The sequence below is a fragment of the Bombyx mandarina genome, chromosome 16, assembly GCF_030267445.1.
Source record: "Bombyx mandarina strain Sakado chromosome 16, ASM3026744v2".
NCBI classification, from domain to species: Eukaryota; Metazoa; Arthropoda; class Insecta; order Lepidoptera; family Bombycidae; genus Bombyx; species Bombyx mandarina.
In genome coordinates, this window is record NC_143222.1 from 5,799,380 (window position 1) to 5,816,394 (window position 17,015).

Genomic DNA, 17,015 nt, shown 5'->3' on the forward strand with positions numbered 1-17,015 from the left:
CAGGCTGTCCGAAGCCCACCTAGATGGCGCCGGTTAGAGTGGGTGGGATGCCTCCCTAGGACCTGGAAGCGAACACGCTCGCTGCCGGTTAGGCGTGGCGGTGCGATCTCCGCTTCAGGGGCAGCCGCGTCCTGGCGCGGCGGAAGTTCGAGTGCGGAAGGTTCAATCTCGGCGTGCCGTGCTCGAGACGTAGTCTCGCCGCCTGGCGGACCCCACCTACGGGCGACGATCCGTCGAACCGATTCGCCCGGTTCTCTCGAACTGGGTGAATCGCGACCGAGGACGTCTCACCTTCCGGGCGACGCAGGTGCTCACGGGATACGGCTGTTTCAGTTATCTGTTACCTGCACCTCGTCGCTCGGAGGCAGCCGACGCAAAAGTGCCACCATTGTAATGGTTGTAACGAGAATACGGCAGAGCTCACGCTCGCATACTACCCCGTTTTCGTGGAGCAGCGCCGCGTCCCCGTTGCGGAGATAGGATCGGACTTGTTTCTTCTGACCGTCTTGGCTACGATGCTCGGCAGCGACGAGTTCTGACAGGCGATGCTCGACTGGATGCGAGAAGGCGCTGGAACGGGAGAGGGAGAGCTCTTCTTCCCTCTCGGCGCCGTGCCGCGGGTCAGAGGAGGGCGTTCGTCCAGCTCCAGTCCCTGTGAGAAGGCAGTCTCCTCCTGGTGATGGTCATGGAGTTAGGCCTGGTCAAAAGGCATTGAAATGCCTACTAAAATGTTTTGCCTATTAAAAATATTGTTGACTTATTTTGATTTTTTTTATTTAAACGCGTGACACGCCTTTATTGATTGAACTATGAAAAACTCTTTACTTAACATATTGTCTGTAATGAGTGTGAAGAAGTCTTAAGATACTTACATGGCTAATGGTGGCGTTAGGTGTTCATAATTGCTATTCAGGCAACAAAAACAAAAACCGGTACTTGGCTGTGAGGTATCGGCCTAAAGTAGCGCTACTCCATCTCTTCCCACGAACTTCGAAAAAGGCGACAAGGGATTCACTGGAGAACGAGTACCACCGTTCACTGGGTGTTATGTTGTGCTGCGTTCCCCGATCGGCGTGAACTGGTACTGTAGGACGTATTTTGTTTATTACGTAGATAGGTTTACGAGATCACTGCCCACCTTTTTATTTATTTATTTTTTATTGCATTGATGGATGGACGAGCTCACAGCCCACCTGGTGTTAAGTGGTTACTGGAGCCCATAGACATCTACAACGTAAATGCGCCACCCACCTCGAGATATAAGTTCTAAGGTCTCAGTATAGTTACAACGGCTACCCCCACCCTTCGAACCGAAACGCATTACTGCTTCACGGCGGAAATAGGCGGAGTGGTGGTACCTACCCGTGCGGACTCCCAAGAGGTCCTACCACCAGTGATTACGCAAATTATAATTTTTGCGGGTTTGATTTTTATTACACGATGTTATTCCTTCACCGTGGAAGTCAATCGTGAACATTTGTTGAGTACGTATTTCATTAGAAAAATTGGTACCCGCCTGCGGGATTCGAACACCGGTGCATCGCAACATGCGAATGCACCGGACGTCTTATCCTTTAGGCCACGACGACTTCAAATTATTCACCTGTTGTTACGTAGCTACCAGAACCCAACGAATGCTGTAAGCTCGCAGGTATATTCTCCTACTTATTTCTACCGCTAATTAGTGTACCTTTCAAAGATGGGTCAGCCAATCCAGAATACAATAGAGGCTTAGATCACATGTCTCAAAGTGAATGGTGACATTCAAGAATGATTTTTATGGGCGTCGTTTACCGCTTTCCGGGTAGGCTGTGAGGTCGTTCACCCAGCTACGCAATAAATAAATAAAATATGTAACTGCCACAAGTTACAATTCTTTCCTGTGTTATGGGTGCCGGAAACTATCGATGATACATCAAAACTCCGAATACGAAATTTCTTTCACATAGGTGGATAATCAGGCTGGCAATCGAACCCAGTCACCAATCAGTGGGCCAATGAGACGATCAAAAATAGTAAAATAAGTTATGAGAAGTTTGTGATTAAGAATTAATAAAAATTAACCGTCCTTAATAATCTTTACATAATTGAGATATAATAAAGTACAGTCATACAAATTTTAACATACCAATATAATTTATTTACATATGCGTTTACGCATTTATGCATCTGCTTAAGTGTACATAGGAAGCATTATTGAATACAAATATACATTAAGCATTTAATATTACTAACTAGTAGGTAAGTGAATTGGACGATAATGACTTACACCTCAATTTATTTTATTGCTTGATATTTTTATTCATTTTTATTACACGCTGTCCTTCCTTCACCCTTCCTTCACCGCGGAAGTCAATCGTGAACAACGTACGTATTTCGTTAGAAAAATTGGTAGGTACATACCTCTCTGCGGGATTCACACACCGATGCCTCACTTGATACGATTGCACTGAGTGTCTTACTCTTTTAAACCATGAAGACTTCTAATTGTTTCCTTTTTAAATATTGCATTTTCGCTTAAGTGTTCTCATTGATATTTTTGTTAAAGTGTTTTTTATAGCATGAATCACTAAACGGGTCTTTAAAGTAACCGGAGCCCATAGAAATCGTCATTGCCACCGCTTATTTTAGATTTCAAATCAAAGTCTGAATTAATTTGTTTATCGGCTGTCCATCCTTTTAAAACGCAACATAACTGCTTCGTGGTAGAAATAGTCAGGATGGTGGTTTTACCCGTGCAAGCTTACAATATGCCTTGCCACTACTTAACAGGGTAGAAATTTAGTGTTTTAAATTTTTATATTGTATTGTACCTAGTCAGGTCATAAATTCCGTCACATGTTTAATGTAAAATAATTGAAACAAGTTTATTCATTATGTAACCATTCATATAGGTACCAAAATTAACTTAACAAAACATAGATTCTTATGACACTAAAGTTTATTCAAAATGACCTCCGTGATTTTGAATACAGGCCTTCAATCTGCGCGGCCAGTCGTCTATCGCAGCACGAACGAGGTCCATGTCAATATCGGCGGCTGCCTTAATCAAGGATGTCTTGAGTGACTCCAAATTGGGATGAGGCTTTGAGCACGCCTTTTCCTCCAAGTGTTGCCATATCTTGTAATCTAACGGATTCAAATCTGGACTGGAGGAGGGCCAGTCTTCGTGCCGGATGAAGTCGATTTCACGCGCCGCCAGCCAGTCTTGTGTGCTCTTCGCTCTATGAGCTGGCGCTGAATCTTGTTGGAATACCCAGTGCCTGTTATTGAACATGGTATGAGAAACAGGTTCCACAAGGTTCATCAGGACTGTATTTTGATACACAACTGCATTCGTTTTTACACCTTTCTCACAAAAATGTACCTCTGTTAAGCCCCAATAAGAAACTCCCAACCATACCATGAGCGAGGATGGAAAATGACCTCGTTGGACACGCGGAATACGGTTGCTCGCTTCTTCACTACTGTGTGCGTACACCTTATCATTTTGTTTGTTGTAGCTCTCTTCTACGGTAAAAAATTTTTCATCCGAAAAAAGAATTTCCCGATATTTTTTTCCCGCGTACCGCTTCAACAAAGCGCGGCATCTCTTCAGTCTCTGGTCCATTAGACGAGCATTCAAACGATGTCCTGTTTTTCTTCGATATGCCCGAAGCCCTAAGTCTTCATTTAACACCCTTTTCACCGTGGTTCTGCTTAACCCCATCTGAAGGGCCAACAGTTTCTGCTTACGTTTGGGATTTCTTTGAATTCGCGCCTTCACAGCTTTTATCACTGCTGGAGTCCTAACAGACTGAGGGCGACCACTTCTTGACCTGTCATCTACACTAGAGTCTTCATTGTATCGTTTGATGGTACGATAAACGAATCTTTTGGTTATATTCAAATTTTTCAGTATGTTAAAAATTTGAATTGGCGCGTAACCGCAACGATGCAACGAAATAACTGCAACACGGTCTTCTTTAAGCGTCCACTCCATATTTAAAAATGAGTAAAATTCTAAAAGTATACATTTTTATTTTCATGAACAATTCGAAATTCGAATTCAATAAACTTTTTTGTGGCCAGCATTCTAAAAGAAAAGTTTTTACTGTGTGAAAATACTTATGACCTGACTAGGTATATCGAAATATTTATATTCAAAGATACAAAACAAAATCGGTTGCGAAATAGAGGAGAAAATCTATTTTATTATTTTACTTTTTTTGAAGATTTCATTACTTGAGAACGAGATTACATTCAATTTAGATAACTGAACATAATTTAAGTTGCGAATGTTTACATTGAAAAAAACAAAACAGATGACGTTGATTTCGTGTAGTACCACGTAGTATGGCCACCATTAATAACTAAAAATTACTGAAGCTGGCTTCTCAGGTTCTCTAAAACCACTTTACTTTTCCTAAAACAAACATAGTTTCAGCATTTGTTACAAAATATATATTAGTACGAACTATGTTTCATTTGCCTTCTAATGGGGGAATCAAACATACGAATGTCAATTTTTTTATTTTGTTGGTTTCACCAGGTTTAAATTTATAATAACGGTGGGTTATTAACTGTTTAATATCTGTGGAAGGGCATAGATAGATACAAAAGATTATGCAGTATGGTATGATACCTTTGCCTTTCCAGTTGAAAAAATGGAACTACTACTACTGTCTTACTTAAATGTCAATTCGATATTCAAAAAGCAACGGCAAAATATTGGCAGTCTAAAAATAAACAATAAGCATGAATAAAAAATCAATGAACTTTAACTAGCAGGTGTAGAAAAACAGTGGCAAAATGGAACCTTCAAAGGAAGCAATAGCTGTGCGTATAGCACGATTAAATCGACAAATACTAGGCAAAGCAACAAGTGGTGTAAGTAGAAGCAAGAAAACAGTGGACCGAGAAGCATTGTTGGACGCACTTACAGTATTATACGATGAATGTAACGATGATCCTATCAAGAAAACTGATGAATTGGTTCGGGCTTTTGTGGATAAATGTAAGTTTTAGCACACCACCACACTCCTGCTGGCGTTTTGGGAATTTCAACCTAGTCTTCTAGCTATTTAATTAAAACCATTCAATATCTATTACTAACTAAAATTTGATAACAAATTCTTGCTGTTGTACAAATTCCAAATTTACTTTCCTGTTTTTTGGAGTAACTCAAAACATTTGTGTCAGTTGATAATAAATTCAATATCTTTTGCACTGTAAAAATCGCAAACACTGATGTTTTCACTTAAAAGAATAAAATTATAAAAATACACGTTAACTAATAAAAATGAACCAATTAAAATTTTAACACCTAAATGATATCTCAATACTTATACTACAATACTTTTACTAAATTGTTCAAGTTTTTTTTTTACATAATAGTCTATATTTTATAACATCATTGTAGACCGCAGCACTTTGGCAGAACTGCGAAGGACTAGAGTTTGTATTTCTGACTTTGAAGTAGTTCAAACCATTGGACGTGGATATTTTGGGGAAGTAAACGTAAGTAGAATATCTTCTTTTTTTACATATTGTTTACCTGGGTAAAATATAGAGTAAGTATGAGCTATGCCATTGTACTGTAAAAACGGACACATCAGAACTCATGTCTCAAGGTGGGTGGTCGCAATTATGTTGTAGATGTCTATGGGGCTCTGGTATCTACTTAATATCAGATGGGCCGTGAATTAGTCCACACATCTGAACTATAAAAAAAAATTATAATACAATGAATTTGGAGGTAAAAGATGTGATATCTTGACTTGAGAATGGAAGATTAGGCAAAAGAAACTAAGGATAAAAACAATTGTACTTTTCAATCATTTACTTAAATTGGAGATATATTTTTTCACAATTAATGGTATTAGATAGCATAAGTTATAAGCATAAGCATCAATGTAAGCATTTGCTGTAACAGTATACTTAAAACAGTCAAAATGGAACTTAATTTTTTTTATTGGAATTTTTCAATATCCTTATGGTTATACATATCCTACTCTTTTAACCAGACCAGACGGTTGATTTATAGCAACAAAATTATAGGTGGTTATTAGATGATAGTACTAATCAGTTTGGGCTTAACATACTGCATTACCCTAATATCCATTGAATTTTTAAGATATTTACAATAATCAACAGATGGTGAGAGAAAAACAAAGTGGTGATGTATATGCCCTAAAAACATTACGCAAGGAACAATCACGGAAACGTGCCATTGCTTGCACTGAAGATGAGAGGGATGTGTTGGCATCAACGACTAGTCCTTGGATCCCACGTTTGCAGTATGCTTTTCAGGTATAATAAAAAAAATATTTTTCTTGATAAAAAATATATATATGTATATCAAAAAGTGTATAAAAATTATCAAAAGTAGTATTAAAATGCTATGCTCATAAAAGAAAGTGATGACTTCAAATCGTTGTAAAATTTGTATTGGAATTAAAAGCTCAATCTCAGTTTATGTCCTCTTATGTTGATATTGGGAAACAGATATTAACAAAATTACAAACATTCTTGATCCTAGCTTTTGCACACTATTGTCTGAGTTATTCAAGTTTTTTTGTGTAGTGATTTGAAGACCACAGAACCTTGTAGCTGATTTGAAAGAGCTACAGGCAGTCCCCGATGTTATGCTATCTAGAGTTTTTGGCTCAGTCTAGATGGGCTTCAATGGCTAACATGCGCAACCGACAAACCGTGATATTGTGGCGCTGTTAACTACTGATTTGCCCTTCCATGGGATTGAAAAAATATATTTTTGATAATGACCCACTAGAGCACATACATCTTTAATTGAGAACCATCTTTAAAATCTGGAATCAAAATTTTCGTTCACTAACTTTGATCACTCAATATATATGTACATGTCTCCTTCACTAGGATAGCAACAATTTATACTTAGTAATGGAGTTGTGTTCCGGTGGAGATCTTGCTGGGCTGATGTCTCGTCGAAACCATCCATTATCAGAACGAGATGCCGCATTCTACATTGCCGAAGTTGCACATGCTCTGAAGGCACTGCATGGGATGGGCTACATACATAGAGATGTCAAGCCCCACAACATATTTATTGATAGGTAAATGAATTAATATTCGAGGATGTCATTTGGCCGTCACATAACTGCGATAATCATAAAAAATATTTCATTCAAAATGATCTCATTAATATTTATTCACATCTTAAACGATCACAGTAGATTTGGCTGTCATCTGCCATTAAAGAGCTTCTATGATCGATAGGTGCTCCTGATAGCAATTTTTCTAAAGATGTTTAAATATTTTCATACATAGTGTTACGCGTGGGGTTCCGGATAAATAAAATTCCACCAAAGTACAACTAAAAACTGTATTCAACACTTAAAACACACAACAAACACTTTAAAGCTCTCAATTCGCTTGTTCCACTTCGCTTCAGGTGATCCGTTTGCTGTTTCGCTTCGAGTACTTCCGATTACTGACTGACTGCGTGCCATCTCTACAAAGCTTTTAGAGTCGATACCTCATCCCTAGAATTATCGAGAATATTCCACACATCTCCAGTAGTCGTTTCCGCTATCTGACAATAGATGGCGTTGAACACTTCTCGAGTGTTCTAGGTCCTTCGATATTCGTTCGACTATTTGGCGATCGATGGCATTACTCTTACCGGCGTAACAATAGTTTCCACATAAGTTAATGTACGAATGAACAACAAAAACAGATTAAATGATAGACATAAAAGTTATAAAACAAATGATATTTATTTAAGATGTGGTCACGTGAAGCTGGGCGACTTCGGTTCGTGCCTGCGCCTGTCGGGCGGCGGCGGCGCGTCGGCCGCGGTGGTGGCGGGCACGGCGGACTACGTGGCGCCGGAGCTGCTGGCGGCGGCGGACTGCGCGGCTCGGCACACTGTGTGTCTGCAATACTGTCGCGGGATACACGACCAGCCCATTGTGGGTTTGCACGACAAGCGCTTTTGCTTAAGAGACCTCTAAACGAGCAACTTCTATACATTGTTTCATTATATCAAGCCAGTAATGACATCAATGTTGTCTGTGATACAACCATTATTGGTTGATGTATAATTTATCACATTGTTTTACAAAGTTTTCGCATAATTTTAGAAAAAAAAACGGCAAAATCAGTCCTGAGTATCTATAATATTGATGACCAGATAAAAATGCAGTCGTGTGGCGCACGCCCGGTTTTACCAACATTGTTGGAATGACCCCAATGTTGACAAGCAATACGTACATAACGCTATAATGCGAAACAATATTTAGAAACACATACATATCTAAAAATATTGTTCATTTAGAGGTTTCTAAAGTTCTAATATTGGCCACGTTTAGTACACTAAGTAAGGTTATGAGAGCAATGTATAACTAATCAGTTCGTAACTGTTCGTATGTAAGAGAACTGCTCCCAGAAATGAAGAAAGCAAGTAGTGTTTTAACTCCTGAAATAATATCACAAAAATACATCAATGCCAGAAACACAAAAAGTTTCATTTTTAGTACTTGTCAAAACAAAACAAATGGTTCTTAATTCTTTGAGGAAGGCATTCTAGGGCTCCAGTACCTACCATCCAGACTCATGATCGGAAACAGCTCAATGTTACAGACTGTTAGCACTAATATACATACAATATTTCAAAGTTACACGAAGAATTAATTACAAAACACAATTGAATATGGAAAGTCTACAATTAAATAAAAAAGTCCATTAAATAAATGTTTTAGATTGATCTATTTGGTTTTGTGGCCAACGGTAGTGTCAAGTGGGATAAAGACGATTGGTTTCTACTAATCCATCCATAAACAGAGATTTCCTGGCTACCAGTGTAGAAATCTAAAATTACAATGCACTAGCGTTTATTTGATGGGGGCAGATTTCTCTAAGTTGTGTCATCCATTGAATTCCATCCAGAGAAGTTACTAGAATTTCAATTCTAGAAACTTCTATGTGATGATATTGTAGTACTGTTAGTGTAGTTGGCATGTGGGATGTCGTAAAATAGTGTCGATTCAGAAATTATCAAATTAACAATCCTATTTTTAAATGGTGGTAGTGTTGTGAGGCTGCACGGGTATGTACTATCTTACCTATTTCTACCGCCAAACAATCATGCGTTTTGATTTAAAGGGCAGAAGAGTAGCTATACAATATATATATATATTGTATACTTGTTATTACGACTTATATTTCAAGCTGGGTGGCGGTATTCACATTGTGATCTCTTTGGGCTCCTGTAAACAACCACTTAAAACCAGATAGGCCCCGAAAGTAATTCACCTACATATTCAATAGAGTCGAGTAAGGCACGGTCCCATAAACGTATCTCAAGAATAGTCGCACAGTCTAATATAAAAATAAAATAAAAATAACATTTTATACAGTAATAAAAAAAAATACAGTTTTATAAATTACTCATATCTGAAAAAGTTGTATTTATGAAATCAAAATACTACCTGGTATATAAATATTTCTGTAACGAAAATTTGTATATAGAATCACAACTGTTCCATACTTCTGATATGAATTTGAATTGTCACATCCCTAGCATCTTCAATTGCATAGATAGTACCTACAAGCATTTTGTTGATAAAGTTACGTACTAACATACTAACTATGTATATAGTTGTTTTTTATGCACAATATTGAATGACATGGTTGTGGCAGATTTATTCACGGTTGATGTGGATATATAACTATAGAATATTTTGTAAGATAAATTAATGTGTGTGTGTGTGTGTGTGTGTTTTACATTCCTGAACAAGTTGTTGTGGCCTAAAGGATAAGACGTCCGGTGCATTCGTGTTGAGCGATGCATCGGTGTTCGAATCCCAGGCGGGTACCAATATTTCTAGTGAAATACGTACTTAACAAATGTTCACGATTGACCTCCACGGTGAAGGAATAACATAGTGTAATATAACCCGCAAAATTATAATTTGCGTAATTACTGGTGGTAGGACCTATTGTGAGTCCGCGCGGGTAGGTACCATCGCCTTGCGTATTTCTGCCGTGAAGCAGTAATGCGTTTCGGTTTGAAGGGTGGGGCAGTCGTTGTAACTATACTCGAAACCTTATATCTCTTATAACTTATATCTCAAGGTGGGTGGCGCATTTACGTTGTAGATGTCTATGGGCTCCAGTAACCAATTAACACCAGGGGGGCTGTGAGCCCGTCCATCCATCTAAGCAAAAAAAATTTGTGCATTTCTTCGGCATTTTGAATTAAATGGAAAAAAATATTTTAAAGTATTATTTTTATTTTCATAGACAGGTAGATAGCGTTCCCAATGTTAATAGGTTAACGGAGCCCATATAGATTATAAGGCAAAAAGTGCTCTAATATATGAGGAACAGATTCCAATTGTATTGTAAAAAGTCCCACTCTTCAAACCGGAAAGCATTATTGATTCGCCGCAAAAATGGGCAAGACCGTGTGACCTATCCGTGCGGGCTCAGGACACGCCTTCCCTATGAGCGTTATCAAAATTACTTTTCAAAATATATGTTACTAGCGACCCGCCCTCGCTTCGCTTCGGAAACATTAAATTTTATTATTGATAGCTGACTCCCGCGATGTTATATCCCGTCGTTCCGCAGGTGACGCCACGGGGCGAAGCTAGTCTAAAAAAAGTAAAGCCTAAGTAAAACTCTTTATATCATCAGCTACCTATCAGTGAAAGTCCCGTCAAAATTGGTTTAGCCGTTCCAGAGATTAGCCAGAACAAACAGACAGACCGACAAAACTTGTAAAAAATGCTATTTTGGTGTATGTACCGTATATATATTCATATGCAGTAAAAAACGGTTATTTCAATATTACAAAAAGACACTCCAATTTTATTTATATGTGTAGATTTAACGTTACAAGTTAAAAATATACTGTTGTGTTCACACAGACGGCGTGCGATTACTGGTCACTGGGTGTAGTTGCATTCGAATTGGTGACTCTGAGAAGACCATTCTCTTCGGACGACGAAGATTCCGTGATGGACGTTCTCAATAACATACAAAAGTAAGTTTTTGTTTTGACGACACTGCGTGTTTATAATATAGACGTGTATAATTCTTCATAGTTTTTTCTAGCTTAAATACTAAAAAATATTTAATAATATTTGTAATTCACAATGCGCTCAGAAGTACTCGTGGCATTCAAGTAAGTTTTATTGTATAAAATTTATTTAATTATACTGGTTTTAGGACCTCTTGTTAGTCCGCGTGGGTAGGTACCACCACCCTGCCTATTTCTGCCGTGAAGCAGTAATGCGTTTCGGCTTGAAGGGTGGGGCAGCCGTTGTAACTATACTTGAAACCTTAGAACTTATATCTCAAGGTGGGTGGCGCATTTACGTCGTAGATGTCTATGGGCTCCAGTAACCACTTAACAACAGGTGGGCTGTGAGCTCGTCCACCCATCTAAGCAATCAATAAAATAAAATAAACTTAAAACAGTAATTATTTTTTCAAGTTCAACGGTTTTTGGCGAATGAAAAGTAATAACAATTCAATAAACAGTAATAATGCAATGAATAATAAATGAAAATATTTTAGGGGTCGATAAGGTGTTTGAGTCGAGATATCTTAAACTTTATTAAAACGAGATAAGAAGGTTATTATATTAAAAAGGAAAACTTAAAACATGTAGCTTGTAATTAATATAAACGAAAAAAAGGAATTCATTTTAGAACTCATTGTCTTACCTATGAATAATAAATGGACGAATTTGATTCGAGCCCCTACACCCCACCCCAGCTGAGGGTAATAGGTAAGAAAGATGAAGAAATGAATCATAAATGAGCACAAATTATAGTTTACTAGTGGTCCCCCAGTAGTCGAAATTCGACTATAATTAATTGAAATACTAAGTTTGAACATTATTATGGTTTTATTGTCAAACACTAACATACTTCTATAATATAATCACAGATTTCGCCAAACTACACTATAGACAAATAATATTAATTTTGACAGAGGCTTTTTGGCGGGAACGCGAGGAGCGATGTTGTGTGATTTGTTTTATTTAGTCTATTTAGTGTTTCTTCAGATTTAAATGTATAATAACGGTGGTTTATTAACTGTTTAGTATCTGTGAAAGTGCACAAATCTGGAAAAATAAAACAAAGCCGCTGGACGTAACTTCTCGGGATTCTCCAAAAAGTCCACTAAAAAAATCTCAGTAAGAACCACCATTTTACTCAGATTATGTCTTATTCCATATCATCTCACTTCATTTCATGCCAATTGATTAATGTTTCAAATTAATCAACTTCATTTCATTTCACTCCATTTTATCATTAAAAAAAAATAATTAAAGTTTCAGTTTGCAAAATAGAACTACTACTTAATTTTGACAGTTAATTGTCATAAGTTTGGCAATAAACAAAAGAGTATGCATGCGTGTGTGTGTCAAATACATGGCACTTAGTGTGCGTTTGTTGATGTTTCTTTATGGATTTACTGTATTTTTTATGCATAATTAAAAAAAAAAATTATAATAGCCGGCAAACTTCTTGAGCATTTGTTGACGTAGTGGGGGTAAGTTCGCGCATGGTACACTCACGTGCAAAAACATTATTTACTCTGCGTCATAATGCAATTAAATTATTAAAATCAACATATGTATTTATTTGTATATTTATTAGAACATCAACAAAAAATATAGGTTAATAATTGTAATAATTTAATCTTGGGGTACAATAGATATTCCTTCTATTAAGTCAAAACTAGAGCTGTTGCCAGGTCTTGGTTCAGTTGAAGCGAAGCTGGTATTTGTAAATTTTTTTTCGTTATCATAATCTTGACCATCATCATCACTGTTTTCATTACCCGAGTCGCCATCATCGTGATGAGTCGACATAGGGCTCATCGGCGTAGTTTACAACTCGGTCGGTTCGGTCTACTTTTTTGTCTATAATTAATTATTTTTTGAAGATATTCGATTCGTAGTAATCGAATGTAACTTTTTTCAATTACCAGCTTCCGATTATTTTCTGTTTTTTTTTTCCATCTGAAGCCTAGCTCTTTCATAATTCATCGTAAACTTCATACCGAGCCATTAAAATTTATATCTTCTTTAAATTTTTCGAAGCCTTTCTACGGTACGGAGTTTCGCTGCTTGTTATGTAGTTATTATGATAACATCTTTTTATTACAGATTGAACGAAACTATCCATTCCGGTAACTTTCTTCTTCCCTGATTTTTTCTTACCCGGAGTCCGAAACACGGCGAGCAAGCCAGAGCCTTTAGCTTCGTTAATAATGCACCTAACAGTACTCACGGATGTTTTTGTTGCTTCCGAAGTCTGTTTTACTTTTTCCATATCATTCTTCCCCTGTTTTATAATGAAGCAATATACGTTGTACACAATTTTTCTACCCTTTCTTTTGAATACTACACTAGTTTGTCGCGGCATAGTGTATTTTTTATAAAAAATCAACAAACACTCAACAAATAGCAATGGCAACAAAGTCAACAAGCAATTATAACAAATAACTAACGTTTAATAACGATAGACTTTTCACTGTACGCAAGCGTACTTTTGGGAGCAAGCGGAACGAGGGCGCGGTGCGGGACGCAAGGTTCGACTGATCTACCAATAACGCGCTCGATACGATTTCCCCTGCCGTCGCGCCTCACCCTCACCATCAAAGTGATCTAAAATTCGGTTCTGCGCAGTCAAGGTCATTTGCTCAAGAAGTTTGCCGGTTACTATAGCATTCTGCACTCCCTTTCTATGTTCTCTATAAGTTTGGAAATTGTATACTCCACCGTTCGTGTAATTATCGTAAAAAGGGTTACAAAGTTTTTGCTTCACGTATTAATCTATACTAATCTATACTTACCTAGTCAGGTCATAAATTCTGTCACATGTTTAATGTAAAATAATTGAAACAAGTTTATTCATAATATGTAACCATTCATATACCAAAATGAACTTAACAAAACATAGATTCTTATGACACTAAAGTTTATTCAAAATGACCTCCGTGATTTTGAATACAGGCCTTCAATCTGCGCGGCCAGTCGTCTATCGCAGCACGAACGAGGTCCATGTCAATATCGGCGGCTGCCTTAATCAAGGAGGTCTTGAGTGACTCCAAATTGGGATGAGGCTTTGAGCACGCCTTTTCCTCCAAGTGTTGCCATATCTTGTAATCTAACGGATTCAAATCTGGACTGGAGGAGGGTCAGTCTTCGTGCCGGATGAAGTCGATTTCACGCGCCGCCAGCCAGTCTTGTGTGCTCTTCGCTCTATGAGCTGGCGCCGAATCTTGTTGGAATACCCAGTGCCTGTTATTGAACATGGTATGAGAAACAGGTTCCACAAGGTTCGTCAGGACTGCATTTTGATACACAACTGCATTCGTTTTTACACCTTTCTCACAAAAATGTACCTCTGTTAAGCCCCAATAAGAAACTCCCAACCATACCATGAGCGAGGATGGAAAATGACCTCGTTGGACACGCGGAATACGGTTGCTCGCTTCTTTACTACTGTGTGCGTACACCTTATCATTTTGTTTGTTGTAGCTCTCTTCTATGGTAAAAATTATTTCATCCGAAAAAAGAATTTCCCGATATTTTTTTCCCGCGGACCGCTTCAACAAAGCGCGGCATCTCTTCAGTCTCTGGTCCATTAGACGAGCATTCAAACGATGTCCTGTTTTTCTTCGATATGCCCGAAGCCCTAAGTCTTCATTTAACACCCTTTTCACCGTGGTTCTGCTTAACCCCATCTGAAGGGCCGAAAGTTTCTGCTTACGTTTGGGATTTCTTTGAATTCGCGCCTTCACAGCTTTTATCACTGCTGGAGTCCTAACAGACCGAGGGTGACCACTTCTTGACCTGTCATCTACACTAGAGTCTTCATTGTATCGTTTGATGGTACGATAAACGAATCTATTGGTTATATTCAAATTTTTCAGTATGTTAAAAATTTGAATTGGCGCGTAACCGCAACGATGCAACGCAATAACTGAAACACGGTCTTCTTTAAGCGTCCACTCCATATTTAAAAATGAGTAAAATTCTAAAAGTATACATTTTTATTTTCATGAACAATTCTAAATTCGAATTCAATAAACTTTTTTGTGGCCAGCATTCTAAAAGAAAAGTTTTTACTGTGTGACAATACTTATGACCTGACTAGTTATATATAAATCTACAGTGGTTTTTACGGATGTTTCGTTATAACTACTGAACCATGCATCCGATTAACTTGAAACTTGGTATCCATGTCGAAAATACATGTACTTAATGGATAATATTTATATGAGTGTTGGACTCCCTACGTTAGGCGTTAATGATGAGAATTTTTGTGGGGGTGAAAAATAATAATGTTAATTTTCAATGGCCAACGAAGCGGACGAGTACAGCTAGTATATAGATAATATTGTACAGGTACGAACGTGAAGATGGTGCCCCTCCGTTCGACCCCCTCCCCAGCGGCCCGTCCACCGAGTGGCGCGCGCTCGTGGGCGGCCTGCTGCGAGTGTCGGTGTCGCGCCGCTACAACTACCTCGACACTCTGCAGCACCCCGCTCTAGCGCACCTGCCCGTGCACAATGTCCGCGATCAGGTACACACACACTTATGTGTTGCATTGTCGAAAAAGATTACAGCTAATTTATATATAAGAATAATAATAACTTTTCTAATTAGAGAAATTAATTTTTATATTTTTTATCAACTGTAAGTAATTCTTATACGTAATAAAAAAACTTAACAACAAGACGATTCCGATCTCGAATATTCGACTTATTGCCCGATATCTCTAGGTCACTAATATAATTAAGTCGAAATAATTTATAAGTTTGAAAAGTTTCTGAAAATAAACTTATGCAACAAAGCATTGGTAGGATTTTAGCAGAAATATTGGTGTGTCTAGACAAAGATGGTATTGATATAAAAAATCACGCCCAACTATTACAAAATGATAGAAACAGGCGCAGTAAACAATTTCGTGAACTATCCAGGTACCTCCGTGGGTGCCCTGTGTCCGCGGCGCAGAGGATGCGTCGTTCTTTCATCCACCAGAACGAAGGATCCCCTCACCGTCGGCCACGCCTTTTCGATCGCGTCCACCGTTCGCTGGACAATTACCCTTTGTTGGTAAGATATATTCACAGCTACTACATCTGACGATGTTTTTTTCAATTCTTGAAATGTATCTTATAAAAATGTTTTCAGGTTATTCGTACGTAGCTACTGACGTAAATGATGACAGCACCGGCGGCTTCAACGCATCACATGACTGCACCGCTATAGATTTAGCAACGTTTAAGTGAGTTGTAAAAAATATATCTGAATATATATGTAATACAAATAATGTTTAATTTTCTCATGAAATCTTTGAATGTTTGAATTAATAAATTACTAGCTGACCCGGCAGACTCCGTAGTGCCTCAATCGATAAATAAAAGACCTAAACTTTTGTATAAAATAAACTTAAAACAAAGAAAAGGAATCCGTCCGATGGGGGACAATCCAAGGAAAAACAATATTGTATTTTTATTTAATTCCGAACATTTTCATATTTATCTACCTTTTAAACCTTCTCTGGACTTCCACAAATAATTCAAGACCAAAATTAGCTAAATCGGTCCAGCCAGCGGTCCGTGCTCGAGTCGTGGTCGAGGCGATTGGCCAACCCCACGTGGGGGCTACGGACCGTCGAGGCGGTTTACCCGGTCTTTGATGACTGGGTGAATCGTGGCGAAGGACGTCTCACCTTTCGTCTGGTGCAGGTGCTGACCGGGCACGGATGCTTCGAGAAGTACCTGCGCCGGATAGGGGCTGAGCCGACGACGAGGTGTCACCATTGTGGACACGACCTGGACACGGCGGAGCATACGCTCGCTGTCTGCCCCGCTTGGGAAGTGCAGCGCCGTGTCCTGGTCGCAAAGATAGGACCTGACTTGTCGCTGCCTGGCGTCGTGGCGTCGATGCTTGGCAGCGATGAGTCATGGAAGGCTATGCTCGACTTCTGCGAGTGCACCATCTCGCAGAAGGAGGCGGCGGG

General features: G+C 38.6%; 1 protein-coding gene across 2 annotated transcripts in view; it reads left to right on the top strand.

Moving 5' to 3' along the window:
• Nucleotides 1–4,667: 4,667 nt before the first annotated feature.
• The window catches only part of LOC114246781 (uncharacterized), a 41,341-nt gene continuing 28,993 nt past the window's right edge, over nt 4,668–17,015 (top strand). For both annotated transcript variants that reach the window (XM_089733731.1, XM_089733732.1), the window contains exons 1-9: nt 4,668–4,996; nt 5,402–5,499; nt 6,136–6,291; nt 6,877–7,073; nt 7,745–7,931; nt 10,893–11,008; nt 15,395–15,572; nt 15,970–16,105; nt 16,184–16,277. In XM_089733731.1, the coding sequence (XP_089589857.1) occupies nt 4,792–4,996; nt 5,402–5,499; nt 6,136–6,291; nt 6,877–7,073; nt 7,745–7,931; nt 10,893–11,008; nt 15,395–15,572; nt 15,970–16,105; nt 16,184–16,277 (1,367 nt within the window). In that variant the 5' untranslated portion in view covers nt 4,668–4,791. The remainder of the gene's footprint in view (nt 4,997–5,401; nt 5,500–6,135; nt 6,292–6,876; nt 7,074–7,744; nt 7,932–10,892; nt 11,009–15,394; nt 15,573–15,969; nt 16,106–16,183; nt 16,278–17,015) is intronic.